This window comes from Rhamphochromis sp. 'chilingali' (genome assembly GCF_963969265.1).
Source record: "Rhamphochromis sp. 'chilingali' genome assembly, chromosome: 20".
Classification (NCBI taxonomy): domain Eukaryota; kingdom Metazoa; phylum Chordata; class Actinopteri; order Cichliformes; family Cichlidae; genus Rhamphochromis; species Rhamphochromis sp. 'chilingali'.
In genome coordinates, this window is record NC_137947.1 from 32531346 (window position 1) to 32555311 (window position 23966).

General features: G+C 45.0%; 2 protein-coding genes across 3 annotated transcripts in view; both read left to right on the forward strand.

Moving 5' to 3' along the window:
* Positions 1 to 13880: 13880 nt before the first annotated feature.
* LOC308388217 (zinc finger MYM-type protein 1-like) lies at positions 13881 to 23179 on the forward strand (the record flags this gene model as incomplete). Its single annotated transcript, XM_080868796.1, has 3 exons — positions 13881 to 14036; positions 14717 to 16152; positions 22991 to 23179. The coding sequence occupies exons 1-3, from the start codon at positions 13955 to 13957 to the stop codon at positions 23177 to 23179; spliced, it is 1707 nt and encodes a 568-aa protein (XP_080724922.1). The 5' UTR covers positions 13881 to 13954.
* The window catches only part of LOC308387949 (tight junction-associated protein 1-like), a 28951-nt gene continuing 27279 nt past the window's right edge, over positions 22295 to 23966 (forward strand). For both annotated transcript variants that reach the window (XM_080868356.1, XM_080868357.1), the window contains exon 1: positions 22295 to 23502. The gene's annotated coding sequence lies outside the window, so the exon portion shown is untranslated. The remainder of the gene's footprint in view (positions 23503 to 23966) is intronic.

A 23966-nucleotide genomic window follows, 5' to 3' on the forward strand; every position in this document is an offset into this window, starting at 1 on the left:
GTGACCGATCAGGTGACAGCGCTCTGACCACCTGCGCAGTCTGCAGGTAAACATCTACAGCATGACGCTGGCTAGCCTCTGTGCTACGGGAACTTCCTGTGGCGAACCCAGCCGCCACGCAAGGCTTCACGGTACTAAAGGCAAACTTATTACTGAAGTCGCTGCTCTGGAGCAGCAGGTATGAATACACTCAGAGCAGAGACTCCCACAAACAGCTGGATGCAACGATGAGCCTGTAAGTCAGAGCGCTGCCTGCAGGGGGCAGCAGGATGCCCCTGTGTTTGTGTGGCAGAGATTAATGCACGATGTGTGTGTGGTTCACAGTTTGTGTAACTGGCGGCGGCAGAAAAACACTCTGCAGTGTTCCAAGCAAGTCTCCTCCCCCTCTCCTCCCCAAGTGTTTGTTCAGGCCTCCCTCCTCTATCTGATCCTCCTCTCGTCTGTTATGTCTCTGCGCCTCAGCTCCCAGCAGGGCGAGCGCTGTCTGCGTTTGTTACTGAATCAGATCCGCCTTCAGATCGGGCGCTGCCTCACGTCCCGGCAGGCTCGGACTCGCCCTGCCTGGAACGCCGTGGTGCTTTTAAATGTTTTAAAGAGACTCTGAGGGAGCCACAAGCTCTCAGAGGAGAAGCTTCACTTTGACCCTGAAGCTCTGAAACAGCTCCACTTTGCACAAATCAGACCTTTCTTTATTCAGCAGACTGAACAGCGCCCGAGGAGATTCCTCAGACTGTTCTACAGTTTGACCTTTGACCTTTGCTTTGACCTTTGCTTGGAACCTCCCAACAGTTCAAACTGGTTCTGGTGTCAGATCGGTTTGCTCAAACTGCTCAACACTGCAGATATCCACAAAACCAGATTATTACCAGGTGTCACAGTTTCATCTCTGAGCATGAACACCAATACCAGGCTCAACTTTTACCCAGAATGCACTTTGTCAACTTTCCAAGTGAAAATGGGGAAAGAGATGAAAGTGGGCAGTGTGTGAGGGATCATCACCCTGAAGCTGAGAGAGCAGGAACCTGGTTCAGAGTCAGACCGAGGGCCGGGCGGTGGGACTAAAGCTGATCTGGGTTCAGCTTTGATGGCTCTGGTTTGGAGCAGAGCAGGTGTACGGGGCTGTGACACTTTCACAGATATTTTTATCCGACGATGGTTTGGTTCTGCTCAGGTGATGAACCAGGTGATGCTGGGGCGGACAGGGAACTCGGGCCATGCTCACGGGACAAAGTGTCGCCGCTGTGAGACGGTCCTCGGCCCTCTCAGAGAGCTCCTCTGGACCTGATCTTTAACGACCTGCAGGATCTGTGTGGCGGGAACATGACGCAGCTTCAATGGTGGAGGACGAGGCTATGACGCCCGCTCCCTCCATCCTCAGCAGCGTGTGTCTATCGATCAATAATCAATACCTGCTGGTTACTTGACTTCAGCTTAGCAGTAACTCGATCCTCCCGTGATGGCATCTGGATCTGAGCATGTACCGAGGTTTGCCCTGCGGTGGGTAGCGGGTTAATATAGGTAGCAGCGCTGTTGAGGGGTTGATGATGGTGTAACCTGCAGCCAGGGTAGCTGGGAGATTCCCGTGTTGGAGCACCGGAGTCACATCGAAGCTCTGTTTACCCTGGGGGGGTTCAGCCTTGACCCCTCCGTCACCGCAGCAGCTGAGGAAGCCTCGTGCACACATACCCACTCTCAGGGTGATTAATAACCAATGTGTGTGACCTCTGACCCCAACATGCAGCCGTTTCAGCCTGAGAGCAAACACCGACATGCTCGGGAGGTGTGAGGTTTCACTGAGAATCTCTGCGTCTCTGAAGGGCCACAGCAGTTTGTGTTTAACTCTGTGAGGCTGTTATCAGTGATGACCCCTGACCTCTGACCCCTGAGCTTGGAGAGAAGCAGTAAACAGTGTTTGATGTTTATCAGAATGACTTTTGTCTGACTGCTGAGACAAGAACAAGTTTAAACCTAAAGAAATCTTGTGAGTGGGTAACAATGCTCAGTGAGGATGACTCAGACCAGCAGGCCCAGTTCTGCTCTGGTTCTGGTTTTAGAGAAACTTCCTGAACCTGGGCGTGTCCGTGTCCTTCCTGTCCTGCTGTAATGGTGTCTGAGTCTAATCCCTGAATGTAGTCTAAAATAATCCCGGCTCCTCTTCATGCAGTCTTCCTCCTGCCGGCTAGTTCCTGAGGTCAGAGAGACACGAACAGCTGCCGGGACTCAAACCGCCGGCGTGTTCTCCATTCCTCTCATTCCTCCCATAGCCATTGGGAGGGGGGGGGGAGCATTGTTGTGGAGCAGCTGGACATTGTCTTTTTCTTTGCGGGCAGCGAAGACTCGATGAGCTCAGCAGCTGCTGTGTGTCATCACTTTACACACACACACAGTTTTTTTTCATATCCTTGTGGGGACATCTAATTGACACAATACCTTCCATAACCCCAACCCCAAGCCTAGACCTAACCGTGACCTAACTGTGACATTTTCAAAAATGCCTTCAAACTCGTGGGGACAGGTCCAAACATAGTACACACACACACAGGTGGATGAAAGTTTAATGACCTGCAGGAGGAAGTGGGACACTGCAGAGGGGACAGCATGACAGTGAAGCGACATGTCACATGTCCTGCTGCCACACTGCAGGGAAGCGTGTGCCCTCAGTCCTGTCTGCAGGTGCCGACAGATGGATAAAGACACCAAAACTGTAACCGCCTGCTTCACGCCGTCCAAACTGATCTGCAGAATACCGGTAATCATCACAGAAGAAGAACAATCAAACATCTGCAAATAATAAACAAGGCATCCCAGCCTCTCCTCAGTCACTGTGTCCTCTGTCAGGGGCTCGTTAGCATCACTGATATCCAAACAGCTGAGTCTGAGCCCCGCCCCCTCTGTCTCACCTGTGTCAGCCTGCTCTCCCAGGTTCTGCAGTTTGGGGGCTGAGCTCAGAGATCAGCCCACCTCACCCCTACTTGCACTCCGTATATAGATGTGAAGAAATACAATGCAGTTTGTCCCTTGATTTTTTGTTTTAACTTGTGTTAAAATAAGTTCTTTAAAAAGCCAAAAATGATTTAATATGAAGACAACATGAGCCGAGAGTACAAACATGCTGAGGCTGTTAGTTCAGTCAGAGAGTCACAAAAGTCACAAACGCATGTCTGCACGAACACAATGACAGCAGAAGTGCTGCCCTGTGTCTGCGCAGACAGAGCTGTGTTTATTTGGTCGTTCAATCAAAGGCTTCAGTTAGTTACAATCTGCGTTCACGTTTGTAGTTTTGTTTTGTTTGGCAATATTTGATATTTAAAAAACAAACATTTTCAAAATTATTGGTGGGTGGTTTCTTGTTTATTTTTTGTACTACTTGAACACTTGGCTGTCCAATGAGACGACAGTGCCAGCAGCGGCTCATTTCAGTTTGACACCCCTGATGAACTTACCTGAATGAACTCTGTTCTGTGGGCGTGACATCAGGTGAAAGGCAGACAGCTCAGGTAGGAAGGTCCAGAAACACCTGGAAGGTAGAGAGGAACAGGTAGACAAACGGCACATGTGCACGGGGTTTACTGGGTCAGCTGTGAGCGGCTGATTACAGCTACAGACTCACACACCAACACAGACTCTGATCAGGACACACATGTGGATGCGCAGAACTTTGTGTCATCAGAAACTGAATTTGAATAATTTAAATTCGAATATGAATTGCTCAGATTGAATCTGAATTGTAACTTAATAAATGCTTTTTAAAACTGAATTTGAATTAGCCTGATTTGAAATTCAATGTATTATAATAAACTTTATTTATAAAGCACACTTAAAAACCAAGGGTATGCCAAGGTGCTTAACAAGTAAGATAGAGTATAGGAGGAGGATAATAGAAATAGGACCAAAGCAAGTACTAAGTATGCAAGCAGATAACTGTCACTGATACATAGGAAAGCAACAGGTACAGAGCAAACAAGAATTTAAATGAGCATAAAAGTGCATGATATAAAATCATAAAAGAAATATTAACTAGAGGGAAAGGCAAGATTGAATAAGTGGGTTTTTAATCGTGATTTGAACAGTGCAATGGAATCAGATGCGCGGAGGTCGAGAGGAAGGTTATTCCACAGTACCGGGGCAGCCAGAGCAAACGCACGGTCACCCCGGGACTTCAGTCGAGATCTGGGTTGGGTCAGAAGTAGTTGAGTGGCAGATCTGAGTGTTCTAGCAGGAGTATGTGGTTTGAGAAGTTCACTAAGATAACTTGGTGCTAATTTATTAATAGTTTTGAATGTAAGGAGTAATATTTTAAATTGAATACGGTACTTTATGGGCAGCCAATGCAAGCTAGCTAGAACAGGAGTAATATGGCAAAATTTCCTGGTACCAGTCAAAAGGCGGGCTGCTGCATTTTGGACTGTTTGCAGTCTACAAAGAAGAGAAGAGGGGAGACCATAGTACAAGGAGTTACAATAATCCAACCTGGAGGTCACAAAAAGCGTGAATAAGCTTCTCCAGGTCCTCGTGTGGAACATAATGCCTAGCCTTAGAGATAAGGCGCAGTTGGTGGAAGCTAGATCTCAGCAGACACTTGCTTATCGAGTTTGAGCGAGCTATCCAGCAGTGCACCCAAGTTACTAACATAGTCACAAGAAAAGCTAGCAAAGGAACCCAGGGCAGCACAGAGTTGGGCACGAGGGATTTTACTGTTGAAAACCACAGTCTCAGTCTTCTTATCATTTAAAACGAGGGAATTACTCAGGAACCATTCTTTGACCTCCCGCATGCATTCTTGAAAGTAGTGCAGGGACACAGCAAGGTCGTCAGTAAGGTCAAAATAGATCTGTATGTCATCGGCATAACAGTGGAAGGCAATATTGTATTTTTCAAAGATTGCTCCTAGAGGGAGCAAATACAATGAGAAGAGAATAGGGCCTAAAACTGATCCTTGAGGTACACCACAACAGACCGGAGCGGAGGAAGAGGAGAAGGTGCCTAAGTGAACTGATAAGGATCTATCAGCGAGGTATGATTTAAACCTCGTATTGGTTTGAAAATGATCGGAACTAAATTGAAATTGAATTTTATACTTTGAAAATGAATTCATTTGTTTTGAAACTGTATTTTAACCTTTAAAAATGAAGCTCTCAAATAATTTCAGTTTCAGTCCTACAATTCAGTTTTTTGGGACTTACATCCGGTTCTGATTCCAGAGTAATCAAGCGCAGATTAATAGAACTCCGTTTTAGAGGACTGAAAGTGTCACTGACGGGAATCTATAGCATCTTGAGCTGAATTAAGACCTCAGAAGTCATTCGTCATGTCGAATGACCAGCGGATAAACTCTCAGGTTGGTAATAAATGTATTACATGTATAAGAACAAGAAAGAAGAAGAAGAAAGAAAGAAGACCGCTGTCCTGCAACTTTTCCATGTGTTCCTGTTGCAACACATCCATCCATCCATCTATTTGCTTCCGCTTATCCTATCCGGTTGTTCAGTGATGACGCGACGAATCCTACTTCCGGGTCTAAAGTAGTCTGCGTTTAATATGGCTTTTGTGTTGTTAACATGTTTAATGTTTTGTATTTTCTTCTACTTGATCTCAAAAAGCTCCTAAAACAGTCAGTGATCCCTGTTGACCTCCCTCGGCTTTTATTACCACTAATCATTTATTTAAGCTCAGTTTTTAAAACCTTAGGATGTAACTACAGCCCAGCCCATGCAGCAGTATATGAATGACTAACCTCGTATTGTGGATGGATTATCTCAGTTGTTCTCCTGGCTGAAGTTTGGTCCTTTTACAGCATCCTGCCATGCGATTACATTTGTTCCTGACCACCGAGAACACTCACGTTAACTTTTATCGAGTGGAAAAAAAGTTAGCTTGTTTATATTATGCTAACATAGCTGTGTCGCTAGCGGTTGCTAGCACATCATTATATAGCAGCTAGCCCAACTTCAGTAACCCTACAAACGTCACTGCTGTTTAGTTTTCTGTCTTCATTTATGCTGGAAGTGATAACAGAGCTGTACGTTTGAATTTGTTTCCAAAACCCCGCAGTCAGGACATGCTATATTGTATTTAGATAGAAGCTAGCGAGCTAACTCCCTGCTAACTTCTAACTCCGTTAAATGTCATAAATTCCGTTTTCATGGATGCCTGGATGTTAAACTCAATTGTTACACCTGGTAGAGCAGAACGCTGATCATTTTATTAAAGATGAAAGACTTTAGACAGTTTTTCAACTCTCAGTAATGCCATAGTGATCGTTTGATATATGGACCTGCAGCGGAGTTTAGACCCAGACACGGCTAGTGACGTCAGACTGAACAACCGGATTCAGGGTCGCGGGGGGCGCTGGAGCCTATCCCAGCTGTCATAGGGCAAGAGGCAGGGTACACCCTGGACAGGTCGCCAGTCTGTCGCAGGGCCAACACACAGGGACAGACAACCATTCGCACTCACATTCACTCGCACATTCACACCTAGTGGCAATTTGGATTTGTTGCAACACATCTGAATATGATTAGTAGGTCATTGGCAAGACTATCCGGTCTTTAAGTGATGACATGATGAATTCTGCTTCCAGGCCCAAAGTACTCTGCGTTTATTAAGGCTGTTGTGTTTTTAACGTGTTTTAATGTTTGGTATTTTGTTCTGTTTAATCTCAACAAGCCCCTAAAAACAGTCAGTGATCACTGTTGGCCTGTTTTTATCACCACTGTTCATTTTAAAGCTCAGTTTTAAACCCTTAGAATGTAACTACAGCCCAGCCCATGCAGCAGTATTTGAATGACTAACCTCGTATTGTGGATGGATTATGTCAGTTGTTCTCCTGGCTGAAGTTTGGTCCGTTTACAGCATCCTGCCATGCGATTACATTTGTCTCTAACCATCGGGAACCCTCACGTTAACTTTTATCCAGTGGAAAGAAGTTACTGTTCATCCTCCAGCTTTACTGTTTATGCTAACATAGCTGTGTCGCTAGCGGTCACGTAGCACATCATTATATAGCAGCTAGCCCAACTTCAGTAACCCTACAAACGTCACTGCTGTTTAGTTTTCTGTCTTCATTTATGTTGGAAGTGATAGCAGAGCTGTACGTTTGAATCATTTCAGAAATCTCTCAGTCAGAACATGGTGTATTATATTTAGATAGAAGCTAGCGAGGTAACTCCCTGCTAACTTCTAACTCCGTTAAATGTCATAAATTCAGTTTTCATGGATGCCTGGATGTTAAACTTAATTGTTACACCTGGTAGAGCAGAACGCGGATCGTTTTATTACAGATGAAACTCTCAGTAATGCTGCAGTGATCATTTGACTTTGGGACCTGCAGCGGAGTTTGGGCCCAGACATGGCTATTGACGTCAGATTTAAAGACCAGATAGAACTTGACTGCATGCTGAGGTGGGAGTGGACCAGAAAGTAAGGAAATCCAAAGTGCCATTAAAACCAGGAGAGGTTTCTTATATATTTTAGAAGAAGGTATTATTAAAAAGAATTCAAAATAAATGATCTCAATGCCATATTTTATTTAGGAACCCTAGAGAGCACTTTGCAAAATAACACATTCTTATCATTTCACCCTCTGATGGGACAAGCTACGACTGTCAGGGAAGGTGATGTAGGTACAGAGCATGTGAGAGTGGTCAAGTAAATGTCACTTGTCTAGATGAAGGCACAAGAGGGATCAATGGCAAGGCGTAGAGATTCATTATCTTCAGTCTTCAGTGGACACTCCATTTCTGGCACAAAACACCTGTAAAAGCTGGTCGATTTATGAGGTGCCTTGGTGACCCGACAATTTCAGCCTGTCAAACATAATAATGGAGCAGTATGTTAAAAAAAAATCCAGCTCAAGATGCTGTAGATTCCCGTCAGTGACACTTTCGGTCCGCTTGTAAAACGCAGTTCTATTAATCTGTGCTCGATTACTCTGGAACCAGAACCGATGCAAGTCCCAAAAAACTGAATTGTAGAACTGAAACTGAAATTATTTGAGAGCTACATTTTTTTTTTTGTGATTAATATTTTATTGTACTTTTAGAACACTACAGTCCACCGCAGAGACAGATTACATCACATAAAAAAAACATCAGCATAGCAGCAGAAAAGTAGAGAATACCAAACCAAAATGAGGGGGGGGGGGCAAACAAAGCAAGAGACAAACAAAAACATGAAAAAAAACAACAACAAAAAACAAACAAACAAAAAAGAAACAAAAACAGCCAGCCTTTGACTATGTGGGTCTTACTGCATGCCACACTCTGACATCCCTGAAAGTGCTTCGTCAGAATTCCAATGTCTGTCCCACTCTAAGTTCTAGTCTGTTCGTTTTATTCTGGACAGATATGGATCCCACTTCAGATGGAAACTCTCCACTTTATTCAGGAGCCTGTATGAGAGTTGTTCTAGTGCAGCGAGTCTCCCTAGTTGAATATGCCATACAGAGACAGGTGGGGTGGAAGGGGCCTTCCACTGGGAGATAATGAGTTTACGCCCCAGCATCAATGCAGTCTGTACCCACTCAGCAGCCTTAGGCGGAGCATATTTAAGGAGTGATGGGTCCCCCAAAACAAATAGTCTTGGTGAAAAAGGAATATCCCATCGTATGGTTGATTTGATAAAGTCATGTATCTCAGTCCAAAATTTTGGGTTTTAGGACAGCTCCAAATCATATGGGTCAATGTGCCTACCCCAGTCTGACATCTCCAGCATTCAGGGGACTGTATGAGGTTCGCCCTATACAGTCTGTGTGGTGACAAAAGAGCTACATTTTTAAAGGATAAAATACAGTTTCAACACAAATGAATTCATTTTCAAAGTATAAAATTCAATTTCAATTTAGTTCCGATCATTTTCAAACCAATACATTGAATTTCAAATTAGGCTAATTCAGACCTTCCCAAAGTGTGGGGCCCGCCCCCAAGGGGGGCGCAGAGCCATTGCAGGGGGGGCGCGGTATGAAAAGGAGGGTGGGGGGGAAACAACGCTTGGATACTGCTAGCACCGGGAGGCAACAGAAACGCAAAGCAGGAGATGAAGCATCACTGAATATGTTTCCAAACCAACTTCATTCTAAGCCAAAGACTAGAAAATATGGTGAAGCAAATCTGCCCTTTGGTTTCACCTGCACAGGTGCCGAGGTAGGTCTCCCTGCAGGTTTTCCCTGTCGGGAGCAGCGCTGGGCTGTTCAAATCACGGACAAACAGGATCCCACATTCTTGATTTTTAGTTCAAACACTTGTTGTAATGACTAACTACTCCTGACATGTTGGAGATGTTTGCTCTTTATACAGTAAAGTTACAGCGAGATACAAATAACATCAGGCTAATCCTGCCACGATTTGTTCCCCGGTTCAAATCACGGACAAACAGTTGTTTATGTTTTTAAACCCATTTTGCACAGAGAGGCATTTTTGAAAAATGTATTGATAGCAATGTTGAATATTATTACACATGAAAAAAACAACTACATGTAAAATAATCACACTGTGACGCCTCTGCCTTTGTAAATGGAGGGACAGTAACTGTGTGTAAAACCTAAAGACAGTCAGATTAACAGTATTTCGTCTCTATCTGCCATTCTGCAATTCATCTCATGTAAACAATAACGTGGCTCACAGCGTGACGTGAAAAAGGCACATACCTTTGACGTTGTGTGACGAACTCTGTATTCCTCGTCCACACTTAAACGCAAAAAAGGAGTTTTAAAAAAATCTCTGTTTTCGGTGATTCGAAACGCCGTTTACATGGATGAAACAGCTGCGTGTTCAAAAATACCCGTGTACACAGCAAAATCTCCAGTGTTAAATTAACACTGGAGAGTGTCTATATGGGTCCACACCTCTGAGTGTTAAATACACAGTGTTGGGAAGGTTACTTTTAAAATGTATTCCATTACAGAATACAGAATACATGCCCCAAAATGTATTCCGTAACGTATTCCGTTACGTTACTCAATGAGAGTAACGTATTCTGAATACTTTGGATTACTTAATATATTATCATGCTTTTTACAACAACGTGAATGTACTATTGCTGTGATTTATTACTATTACTGAAGGTCCGCGACTCCGAACTGTAGTAAAGGGACCTCTGACTAATACGGCGGGGTCCCTGTCGGCTCGTAGCCGAAAAATAGCTTTACTTTGTTGTGTGGGTCAACTTTTCTTGCGAGAGACAGAGAGAGGCGTTGAAAGACTGCTCCAACAGAACTTATTGTTTTCGGAGGAAAACAGGAACACGGTGTACAGTCGAGTCTTAATAGCTTACTTACAACTGGGCTCGTCAGGCACTCTTCTTGGCTGCAGTGGTTATTATTATATTTACATGCTTCCAGCTCCCGTTTCTCCTCGATGACAACTCGTACCTTTCCACTCCCCTTTTTCTCCCTCCTCGCGCTCACAGACACATAACGTGTATGGCAGTCCATTCTCCCTGCAGCACGGACTACACTGCCCATGATGCTACATTCTTTAGAGCTATGCTTGTAGCATTCTGCCTGTTAGCTTAGCACAACAACAACAACAACAAAAAGGCGCTCTCTCACCCAGGAAACACACAGTCGCAGAGAGAGAGAGAGCGTCGCCCTGTAACCATGGCAACCGTAACGCTGCCGCCTGGAACAACAGAACGTAGCTGTCAAACAAACCCAAACAGTCCTGACCCGCGACAATATGAAACAGGAAAGTACCGCAGTGTAATCCATTTATTTCAACAAAGTAACTGTATTCTGAATACCACCTTTTTAAACGGTAACTGTAACGGAATACAGTTACTCATATTTTGTATTCTAAATACGTAACGGCGGTACATGTATTCCGTTACTCCCCAACACTGTAAATACAACACTGTTGAGTGTTAAATTAACACTTTTGACAGTGTTATATGTTTAAAAGTAACCTAGTCAGTTTTGAAGATTAACAAAGACTAACACTGAGCAGTGCTGATTTTCTAACACTGGAAAATAACTCAAAATGTTAGAAATATTTCCAGCCTACCCGACCTTCTGAGGACCCGGCCCACGTAGACCGCGAAGACCGGGTCCTCAGGAGGATGCAGCCCATGAATTTGGACACGACAGTGAGTGAGAAAGGTGACTGGAAAGGAAAAATGCAATGCATCATGGGAATCCCCAGCAGCCTACGTCTATTGCAGCATCACTAAGGGAGGATTCAGGGTCACCTGGTCCAGCCCTAACTATATGCTTTAGCAAAAAGGAAAGTTTGAAGCCTAATCTTGAAAGTAGAGATAGTGTCTGTCTCCTGAATCCAAACTGGAAGCTGGTTCCACAGAAGAGGGGCCTGAAAACTGAAGGCTCTGCCTCCCATTCTACTTTTAAATACTCTAGTGTCCATAAGTTTGTGGTAGAGGCGAGTGGATCGATCCAAACACCAATAGCAGCTCTGGTACTGATATCTGATTAATAATTGCAATATAAGATCGACACTTTATTTCTAACCTCCAAGTTCAGTATGTGGCCCAACTAAATATATTATCTTTTTGGAAATGAGAAGATATACTTCAACCATGCTCTATGAAAAACATCTGAACCTTTTTGTGTTGTCACGTCTATTTGATTTGCCGCCTACGGCACATTCAAACATCACACGACAGGCACATTTACCTGCTGTCCAAAAAAAAAAAACCACTTTCAAAATACATGCAAGTAAAACTGGCAAGTAAAACTGACAGTGAAATTACAAATTGATGATTCATCTTTTAACCGGATTATTCGTCCAGAATTGCTGTGCGTTGCTGACCTACAGCAGACAAGAGCTTCTGGACATCTGGACTCACAACTCCAACAGTTGTCAAAGGAGCTTGCAAAGAAAAGCGTCTGGACTTCTTTAAGTTGCTTGAAGACGTTTCACCTCTCATCCGAGAAGCTTCTTCAGTTCTAAGGTCAAATGGTGGAGAGTCCCAGATATAAACCTAGTGGGAGTTTCCCCCCACAGAGGGACAAAAGGACCCCCTGATGATCCTTTAATCGCCTGGGCCAAGGTGGGAAACTGGGCGTGGGTCCCAATCAGCCAGAGTTTCGGGTGTGTTCATTGTGAAACCTGGCCCCACCTTATCATGCGAATTCCTGAGGTCAGATGGCCCAGGATGTGAGTGGGCGTTAAGGCGTCTGGGAAGGGATCTCAAAACTGGATTATAGATGGCAGAGAGTTGGTGTCGTAAACCCCCGCCTCTGTTCAAAGATGGTCGCTCACAGTGGACATAGATGGCTTCTTTCACTCCTCTTTCAAACCATCTGTCCTCTCTGTCCAAAATGTGAACATTGGCATCCTCGAATGAGTGACCTTTGACCTTTAGATGCAGATGGACTGCTGAGTCTTGTCCTGTGGAGGTGGCTCTTCTGTGTTGTGCCATGCGCTTGTGAAGTGGCTGTTTGGTCTCTCCAATGTAGAGGTCTGAGCATTCCTCGCTGCACTGTACAGCATACACCACATTGTTAAGTTTGTGTTTTGGCGTTTTGTCTTTCGGGTGAACCAGTTTCTGTCTGAGCGTGTTGCTGGGTCTGAAATACACCGGGATGTCATGCTTGGAGAAAACTCTCCTGAGTTTCTCTGATACACCGGCTACATAGGGGATGACAATGTTGTTGCGTCTGTCCTTCTTATCCTCCCGAAACACACCCGAAACTCTGGCTGATTGGGACCCACGCCCAGTTTCCCACCTTGGCCCAGGCGATTAAAGGATCATCAGGGGGTCCTTTTGTCCCTCTGTGGGGGGAAACTCCCACTAGGTTTATATCTGGGACTCTCCACCATTTGACCTTAGAACTGAAGAAGCTTCTCGGATGAGAGGTGAAACGTCTTCAAGCAACTTAAAGAAGTCCAGACGCTTTTCTTTGCAAGCTCCTTTGACTACGATGACCTGGATGACTGAGAACCTTCTCAGACAAACTCCAACAGTTTTATCGCCGATCTCCGACTCATCCCAGAGATCTCCAGAACACCGGAGGCTGCCCACTCTCCCCGGCCGGGCGGAAGTACACGCAGACGGCGCCGAGATCGTAAACAAAGGCGAGGTAGGCGCGGAGGGCTACGGGCTAAGCTAAAGCTAACACCACACCGGCTGCCTTTACCCAGTATTTTTCTCACCAATGTCTGTTCTCTGGCAAACAAAATGGATGAGATACGGCTCTCCATCACTAACAACAGACGGATTATGGACTCAAATGTCGTGTTTCTCACCGAAACATGGCTGAACAACAGCTGCCCGGACAATGCTATCGAGTTAGCAGGACGCCACACACATCGAGCCGACAGGCTAGCAGATGACTCCGGCAAGACCAGAGGTGGAGGTTTGTGCATTTATATTAACAATGCTTGGTGCATGAACTCCACTACTACTGAGAGTCACCTAATGCGGAGTTTTTAATGGTCAAATGCAGACCTTATTATCTCCCCAGAGAACTCACTTCGATCATACTCACTGCCGTGTATATCCCCCCCGACGCTAATGCTAGGTTGGCCATGAAAGAACTTTCCGCAGCCATTAACAAACACCAGAATAAACACCCCGAGGCTGCTTTTATTGTTGCTGGCGACTTCAACCACATCAACTTAAAGACAGTCCTCCCCAGATTCCACCAACATGTCTCCTGCCACACCAGAGGAGACAAGACTTTAGACCAGTGGTTCTTAACCTGGGTTCGATCGAACCAGGGCCGGCCCGTGGCATAGGCCGTATAGGCAAATGCTAAGGGCGCCGTCCATCAGGGGGCGCCACGCCAGTGCCACAAATGTTGAAAAAAAAAAAAAAAGTTGGTACTATTATTTCTAAATACAAAAAATAATCCCACGTTAATTAAAATGCAAAGTAAAGCTTATTTAATAGAAATATTATTTGTTACAACATTACGCCCCCCCTCCCCGCACGGTGCGCCCCCTCCCTTCCCGTATCATGGTTCCTTTTGGACGTCACCACATCAAAAAGTCAACACAAGATGTCAAAACGGCCAAAACTGTCAGGTGCCCAGGGAAGAAAAAAGAGAAAAGAAGAGGAGGAGAAACGAGAAAAAGACAGAGGTAGGTAACGTTAGCCTACATGAAATTATTTGTCTGAATGTGATAGTAACCTAAATTTTTAGCATTAAGCTAATGTTACATGATTTGCTAATTGCTAATCAATAAATAGCTAGTTAACTGTTTTAACGTCAGTTAATATTGTGGAGGGGGCTAAATTGTTATGGAAAATAATAATGTAACGTTAGGTAATTACAGTACTCCCACCTTTCCCACCATTCCTCATTTGTATTCATCTTTTAAGCAGGTGTTTTTTGTTTACATTGTTATTGCCTTCTGGTTAGCTAACGTTTACCCTGCAGGTAATAGTCACTTTTCCACCCCTGTATATATTATAGTTGTAAGCCTAGTTGTTAAAGTGCACATCATTAATGTTAATTAAGCAATATCACATGAGAGGGAATGCTGTTTTTTAATATGAGCACTGCTGTGATTCGGTCAAAGATAATCATAACATAACATTCTCATATGATATTATACTGTTACTTTGCATTCTGCTATTCAGCATTTCACTGTAATGATGACAATAAATTGAATCTAATCTAATTTGCATATCAGTTAACATCATACATATATCTCTTTGGTTTTTCATTTATATTATATCATTTCATTTTATTCCTAGAATCATATGTTTTTATTATTAGACTTTAATACTCAGTGGTGTCACATACTCCTCTCTTCAGATGCACTGTTGAAGTTTCTAAATCCCACCCCTGGGCCATCTACCACATGGATAGTGTCAGGAGAAGACATACCACAAGTTAAAGAGCATTTCCTGGGCTTTCTTGTTGCAGAGGAATCAACAGGAGATCATTTGTCAACTCTCATCCTAAAACGGATAGAGGAGCTTAACATTCCTTTTGAAGACTGCAGAGGACAGTCCTATGACAATGGGGCCAACATGAAGGGAAAAAATAAAGGTGTTCAGGCAAGGTTGCTTCAGCTAAACTCAAGAGCTTTTTTGGTCCCATGTGGTGCCCACACTTTAAATCTGGTAGTAGCTGATGCTGCAAAAAGCTCACCAGATGCCCTTGGCTACTTTGGGCATTTAGCAAAATTATTCAAGCTCCTCTCAGCCTCCACCCATAGGTGGGGTGTTCTCCTGAAACATGTGAAAACCACCTTGAAATCATGGGCTGAGACCAGATGGGAAAGCAGGATAAAAAGCATTGAGGCAGTCAGATATCAGGCTCGGCAAGTCAGAGAGGCTCTTCTGGAGGTGAGGGAAACAGCTACAGACCCTGTGGTCAGAGTTGAAGCCCAGTCTTTGGCTGAGGAGATTGGATCCTATCGTTTTTGCATTTGTACAGCCATCTGGTATGACATTCTCAGCAAGATCCAGTATGTGAGTAAACTCATGCAGTCGGCCTCCATGCAGCTAGATGTGGCTGTCGACTTGCTAAAGAAAACCAAAGATTCCCTCACCAGCTACAGAAACACTGGATTTTCTGATGCACAGACAACGGCAAAGGAGATGTGTGAAGAAATGAATGTGGAGGCTGAACTCAAACAAAAGCGATTGAGAACCACCAAAAGGCACTTCGGTTATGAGTCTCCAGATGAGCCCATACAAGATGCACTTAAAAAAATGGAAACCACATTTTTTAATGTGGTAGTGGATACAGCCATCTCTTCACTTGATGAGAGATTTCAGAACCTTGGAGAGGTGAATGACAAGTTTGGAGTACTCCTCGATTTCCACAACTTACAAAAAGAAGAGCTGCTACAGCAGTGCCAAACACTGAGTACTACTCTGACCCATGACAGCCAGCCGGACATTAATGGCACAGAACTTGCAATGGAAATGCAGAATTTCCCACCATTGCCATCAAAGAACATGACAAACATGGAACTCTTGACCTTCCTGCATGAGAAGAAGCTGGCAGAAATTTACCCCAACATGTGGGTTGCTCTGAGAATCTTTGCCACTCTTCCTGTTACAGTACCTGCTGCTGAAAGAAGCTTCTCTAAGCTCAAACTCATTAAAACCTACCTGAGATCTACTATGATGCAAGAACGTCTCAGTGGACTTTCCATCATAAGCATAAATCATGTGGTCTCAAATCAGTTGTCATATGATGATGTTGTAGATGACTTTGCTGCAAGAAAGACTAGGAGAGTAAGGCTGTAGCAGGTGATGCGAGGTTGATGAGGGGGTGGTGTACAGTAATTTGTAAGTCATTCTAGTTAATGCAGTATTAAAAAGCACAACTAGAGAACTCTGTAGGATCCCCTTTTTTGTAATATAGTTGTTAAAGTCATACTGGTTTATTTAATATCTTGTTTTGTGCAGTGCCTTATTTACATTGTATTTTTAATTTATTTTATCCAACTTGTTGACACGTTTTATTGTGTTTATGTATATAAAATTTATTGTATTTCATATATTCATTTTTTATTTTTTGTATTCATTTATTTATTCATATCTTTTTTTTATCTTGTTAATTATTCTGATTGTGAATTTGCTTTCTTTAAGTAAAAAAAAAAAGGTCAAAGACAAAGCTATTCGGTTTCTTGTGAGTACATACACTACACTGCCGATGTAGGGGGAGCGCCACCTAAAATCTTGCCTAGGGCGCCAGATTGGTTAGGGCCGGGCCTGGATCGAACCCTAGGGGTTCGGTGAGTCGGTCTCAGGGGTTCGGCAGAGCCTCCACTGCGGAGGTCGCAGAGGTCCAGCCACGCCCGAATTATCGTGTAAATTTGTGATGACACGCCCCCTTCTGGCCATCACTGGCTGCAGACGATCATGCTACACTGCTTGGCCAATCAGGGCTGCGGGGAATGTAGCGCGCGCAGTAGTCAACATGTGAATGTCGTGGTAGTACTTCGCGTGATTTTTTTTTAAACATTTTAATCCATACTAACTATGTCGGGCAAAAAAAGAAAGTGGTTGGACGAATATGTACAATATGGATTTACATGTATCACGGAACGTGATGGGAGTGAGCGTCCTATCTGCATGATTAGCAACGCCAAGTTGAGCAACTCTAGTCTCGCACCGGCAAAACTAAAGGAACACTTCTTGAAGCTGCATGGAGACGGGGAATACAAGAACACAACACTTGCTGAATTCAAGGTGAAGAGAGCCAGATTCGATGAAAGGCCCACTCTGCCTGCTCTTGGATTTGTACCCGTTAACAAACCGATCCTCACAGCATCGTACGAAGTTGCTTACCTGATCGCAAAGCAGGGCAAGCCACACACCATTGGTGAAACACTCGTGAAACCAGCCGCGTTAAAGATGGCAAATCTGATACTTGGAACAGCGGCCGAAGGTAAATTATCACAAATTCCTCTTTCAAATGACACCGTCAGCGACAGAATAGAAGACATGAGTAAAGACATCTTGGCTCAAGTAGTCGCCGATCTGATTTCAAGCCCGGCAAAATTCAGCCTTCAGCTCGATGAGAGCACAGACGTTGCTAATCTAAGCCAGCCTACTGTTTTTGTGCGCTATGTGAAAGATGACATGATAAAAGAAGATTTTTTATTTTGTAAGCCTCTTACAACAACAACTAAGGCAGCCGATGTGAAGAAGCTTGTGGATGACTTCTTCGGAGACAACAATCTTTCATGGGACATGGTTTCTGCAGTTTGTACAGACGGAGCTCCCGTCATGCTGGGAAGAAACTCTGGTTTTGGTGCGCTAGTAAAAGCCGATGCACCACACATCATTGTGACTCATTGTATTTTGCACAGGCATGCATTGGCAACAAAAACCTTGCCTCCAAAAATGGCAGAAGTATTAAAAACCGTGGTGGAATGTGTGAACTATGTGCGAAATAGTGCTCTGAGGCACCGCATCTTCAGTGAGCTGTGTAAAGAAATGGGCTCTGAATTCGAGGTACTTCTGTACCATTCTAATGTTCGGTGGTTATCCCGGGGACAGGTGCTGAATCGTGTTTTTGCCATGCGTGTGGAATTAGCCCTGTTTTTGCAAGAGCACCAACACTGTCATGCAGATTGCTTCAAAAATCCTGAGTTCATTCTCATTTTAGCGTACATGGCTGATATATTCGCAGCTCTCAATCATCTCAATCAGCAGATGCAGGGTGGTGGAGTCAATATCATAGAAGCGGAAGAACACCTGAAGGCTTTTCAAAAAAAGCTAACGTTATGGAAACGACGAACAGAGAACAACAACTTTGCAAACTTCCCCCTTCTGGACAACTGTGTAAGTAAGGTCGAAGATGTGTCTGGAATCGGAGATGTTTCTGTATCCACGGAACTGAAGCAAACAATTGCAACGCACTTAGATGAGCTTGCAAAGTCTCTCGACAGATATTTCCCTACAAGAGAGTCATATCCAGCATGGGTGAGACAGCCGTTCACGTTTGCTGTTGAGACAGCAGATGTCAATGATGAATACCTTGACGAAATCATTGAAATTCAGCAGAGCCAGGTTCAACAGCAAGTCTTCAGAACAACAACACTCTCAACGTTTTGGTGTCGACAAATGGACGAGTATCCAGTTATTGCTAAGAAAGCCGTGGATTTTTTTATACCATTTGTTACAACATATCTTTGCGAGCAATCCTTTTCGACGATGCTGGACATAAAAACGAAGAAAAGGAACAGACTTTTCTGTGAAAATGACATGAGACTGGCACTTGCCAAGGTGAAGCCACGCATATCTGAACTGGTCTCTCAAAGACAACAGCAGAAGTCACACTGATTTGCAGGTATGTAATTTGTTGTAAGTTCATGCATTGTGTTGGTTTTGTTCTTGAACAAGGTGATGTTCATGTACGGCTCATTTTGTGCACCAGTAAAAAAACATATCTATGTCTTGAATTTGAAAAAAAAAAAAAAATTTCACTAAAGAGGGGTTCGGTGAATGCGCATATGAAACTGGTGGGGTTCGGTACCTCCAACAAGGTTAAGAACCACTGCTTTAGACCATGTGTATTCCAACCTGGCTGGAGCCTACAAAGCCACACCCCTCCCCCACATTGGACAATCAGACCATCTCTCCCTGTTCCTCACACCTAGGTATTCACCACTCATCCAACGTGTGAAACCTGCTGTGAGGACAATTAAAGTGTGGCCAGAGGGGACAGACGCAGTGCTCCAGGACAGATTTAAAAACACAGACTGGAATATGTTCACCCACACAGACCTGGACCAGTACGCCTCATCTGTACTGGATTACATCTCCGAAACCACAGACAGTGTCACCACCCAGAAACGGATCACCATGTACCCCAACCAGAAGCCTTGGATGAACCGGGATGTTCGTCTCCTCCTGAAGGCCCGCAACACCGCCTTTAGGTCAGGAGATGCACACGCCTACAGTACAGCCAGGGCTAATCTAAAGAAGGGCATCAAAAAAGCCAAACACATTACAAAAAGAAGGTAGAAGGACACTTCTCCAACTCCAACCCCCGACGCATGTGGCAAGGACTCCAGACAATTACAGACTACAGGACCACCAAACCCTCCCCCGCATCCTCTGATGTCTCCTTCCTCAATGAGCTCAACAACTTTTATGCTCGTTTTGAGCGAGGGAATCCAACAACTACAACCAAAGGAGACATGACGCCAGACCACCAACCTCTGACTCTCTCCCCTACCGATGTAGGAGCGGTGCTGAGCAGGATCAATGTCCACAAGGCTGCAGGCCCTGATGGCATCCCCGGGCGTGTTCTCAGAGCGTGTTCTGGGGAGCTTGCAGGAGTGCTCACAGACATATTCAACCTGTCCTTGGCCCACGCTGTGGTACCGGCCTGCTTCAAATCCACCTCCACCGTCCCGATACCCAAAAACTCCAACCCATCTTGCCTCAATGACTACCGCCCAGTAGCACTCACCCCCATCATCACTAAGTGCTTAGAGCAGCTGGTCCTAGCACACTTCAAATCCTGTCTCCCCCCCACCCTGGACCCCCACCAATTCACATACCGCCAGAACAGGAGCACAGAGGATGCAGTCTCCATCGCACTGCACTCTGTCCTCTCACACCTGGACAACAACAACACCTACGCCAGAATGCTGTTTATAGACTTCAGTTCAGCATTCAATACAATCCACCCCTCACAACTCATCAGGAAACTGACAGACCTGGGCATCAGCTCCCTCATCTGCAAATGGTTACTGGACTTCCTGACCAACCACCCCCAACATGTCCGGCTGGATAACCACTGCTCATCTACAATCACGATGAACACCGGTGTACCACAAGGCTGTGTGATGAGCCCTTTCCTCTACTCCCTCTTCACCCACGACTGCAGACCTGCTGATGGTTCCAACACCATCATTAAGTTTGCAGATGACACCACGGTGATTGGCCTCATCAGTGACAACGATGAGGCCGCCTACAGGGAGGAGGTGGATCGTCTGGCTGAGTGGTGCGACACAAACAACCTGCTGCTTAACACCGAGAAGACCAAGGAGCTCATCGTGGACTACAGGAGGAATGCGCACCCACATCCACCCATCCACATTAAGGGGACGGCCGTGGAGCGTGTGAGCAGCTTCAAGTTCCTGGGAGTCCACATCTCCGAGGATCTCACCTGGACGACCAACTGCTCCAACCTGGTCAAGAAGGCTCACCAGCGCCTCTTCTTCTTGAGGACTCTGAGGAAGAACCACCTGTCCTCAGACATCCTGGTGAACTTCTATCGTTGCACCATCGAGAGCATCCTGACCAACTGTATAACAGTCTGGTACGGGAACTGCTCTGCCTCGGACCGGAAGGCGTTGCAGAGGGTCGTGAAAACTGCCCAGCGCATCGCCGGAGCACCACTTCCTGCCATAAAAGACATCTACAGGAAGCGGTGTCTGAAAAGGGCTGGGAAAATCATCAAAGACCCCAGTCACCCATCACATGGACTCTTCACCCTCCTGCCCTCTGGGAGGCGCCACAGGAGCCTCCGGACTAAGACCACCAGGTACCGGAACAGCTTCTTCCCCACAGCTGTCAGACTCCTGAACTCTGCCTCCTGACATCTGACCCACGTTAAACTCATGGACTGAACATACACACACCCACAATGGACAACTGTACCCTCAAACACAATAATAACATGGACTGAACCACCACTCACAACCACTAGCACTTTATAGCCTCTGTAGAAACTATCTACACCCTCACTTATCTTAACTGCACTACTGTATAGCTCTGTGTAAATAATCATTCTGTACATTCGATAATTTTTAACCTACAACTGTTTACAACTTGCATAGTTCCCATTTCTGTATAGCTGTATATCCCAGATTCTGTAAAGTTATTTATTTCATATTCTGTATAGTTTTTCATATTTATATCCTGTTCATATCCTGTACATAGCTTGTACTCACTACAGCCTGTACATACTTATAGTTATAGAATATTCACAACATACTTCATACCGTGTACATTATAACATACCATAATAGACCCATTTCTGTAATATACTCACATATCTATATTATTGCTAATATATATTGTAATATATCTATATCACTAAAGCACTTCTGGATGGATGCAAACTGCATTTCGTTGCCCTGTACCTGTGCATGTGCAATGACAATAAAGTTGAATTCTATTCTATTCTATTCTATAAATCACGACACGGTGCTCTCAGCTACATAAGCTGCCTTCACAAGTTACAAATATCGGTATCAGAATTGGGATTGGCAGTACCGGCCCTGTATTTACCCATATGGAACAGATGTATATAAATCTTATAAAGTTTGTATCTGTCTTATGTGAAACTTGTATGAAAAGCATACAAGAGTTAAAACAGATATAAGATACCTTGAAAAATTATATAAATGCAACTTGTATGTTTTGGATACTTACTAAAACAATATATGAAAGTAATGAGAAAGTGGCCACTTTCATGACTAAATCATATAAGCCTGATATGATTCACTATATGAATGAGTTTTTACTATTTCTTTTCCATATGGGTACTTGGTATCAGATCAATATTAAAATCTGCAGTATTGCACAGGAGTTTGCAGTACTTAAGCATCTAGCTAGCCCTACAGAAGAGGAGAGAACATAAAGGGAGTGAAGTTTTTTAAGTGTTGGGTAATTTGAAATGCAGCGTTTCTATCAGCTCAACAAACATCAGCAAACACAAACTGTGTGTGTGCAGTTTGTCTCACACTGTGCTGCAGCTGAAGGTCCAGTTGCTGTATTTGACAGGGAGAGAAAAGACAGAGAGCTACGTTCACTCAGAGATGGAGACAGATAAGAAAGAAGGACAGGAGAGGACGAAGAGAGCTTAGAGTTAAAGGAAGGATGCTCAGTGGAATTTGATAAACTGGAAATTTAAAGATGCCATGTTCCTGCAAAACAAACAAAGCTATGCTAACTTTGTGTTATTCAAATGTTCCATGAAAATCCTGTTTAGTATTTCAATGCAGGATAAACATGTGGTGGATTCAGAGTACAGTCACACACAGTGCCCGTGGTGCTCATGGTCCCAGGCAGGTAACAACAGGTGTAGCAGAGATGAGTTTACATGTAAGTTGATGATGCTGAGGTTCATCCCCACTTGCTGAATCCACTGTGACCCCTGACTGTGCTCATGTTACTGTGTAGGTGTGGAGGTGAAGTCACCCTCCACCATCAAGGCAACACAATCGGTTTTACATTCTCTGTCACTGCAGGTGTTCTACACAACAGACTCATGCTGAGTACATTCATTACAATTAGAATGTGCTTTTGTGTTGAAATACTAACAAAGCACAAGGTTCAGTTACTTGTATACAAACATGGTTAGTAGCAGAGTACTTTTTCACTTTTACTTGAGTAAAGGAGTTTCTTCATTACTTCACGTTTTACTGGAGTACTTTTAAACACAGGTATCTGTACTTCTACTTAAGTAAAGAAAGTCTCCTGTAGGTGTGAGGAGCTCCATCAGGGTAGATGAAGGAACAGCACCGTCCACATACTTCTGCACAACTTGAAACTTCTTCTTCTCTGGTTTAATTGTTGTTTTCACGCTGTGACGTCACGTTAGAGCAGCCGCAGCGTTGAAAAAGCTCAGTCCTTCATCCTGAGCTCTCATCATCGTCATGATGTTCAGCCCCTCCTCTCCAGGTTTGTGGCTGAAGGTGACGTGAGTCACTCGGATCACCTTCCAGGTAGCCTCGTCACCTGCTTCTCATTCTGCTGCTTCGTCACGGTGACGTCAGCACGCAGGACGTGAGGGGGCTTTAAAGGAGGAGGGGGGGCCGGGATTCCTGAGGATTACCCGTCATGCCCCGCGGGTAAAGATGGCGACAGCTGAGCAGGGCAGCGGATCAACTTTCTTGGAGCGGCTCTGAGCGGATTTCCTTCCGCGGACGGAGCGTCTTAGCCGGCCTCAACCCGACCCACTGCCCTGAGCTCCAGCGCGGACCTCGGCGCTGCTGTCCGGCCTCGGATCGGTCCGGAGCCCCCTCCCTTGGCTCTCCTGCTCCTCCGGAGGAGCGGAGCTCGGACAAAGTTTCCTCTCCTCCCCGGGACCGAGCGGCGCGGACGGGGCCTCAGGTAAGTTCGCGCCGGGCGGGGTGGGGGTGTCCCTGGTGCGGGTCTTCATGACGAGCCGCGCGGCTCGCGGAGCGCGGAACTGGGCCATGGTGGGCCAGTTCGCGTCGGTTTGACGGCCTGCCCGCGGGGGGGGGGGGGTGTCGTGTTTGTGCCTGTCAGACAGAGCCGAGGGCGTACAGCCGCGGCCCCAGCAGCCAATCACAGGACGAGCAGGACGACCCTAGAACGGGGGGCCCAGGCCCTCAGCGAGGCCCCCGGCAGTTTCAATTGCGACTTTATTGATGCTCAGCAAGAAATGTCAAAATAAAAGCCTGTCAATGTTCGATCAAAAGTTTCATTAGAGCGTTATGACGACATGACAACGATAAAAAGAATGAATCCTGATTTTAAAAGTTCAGCAGAGACTTCTGAGCCGGCGATGGCGGTAAACCCAAAACGTCTCCGCTGTTCAAACACGTCACTGA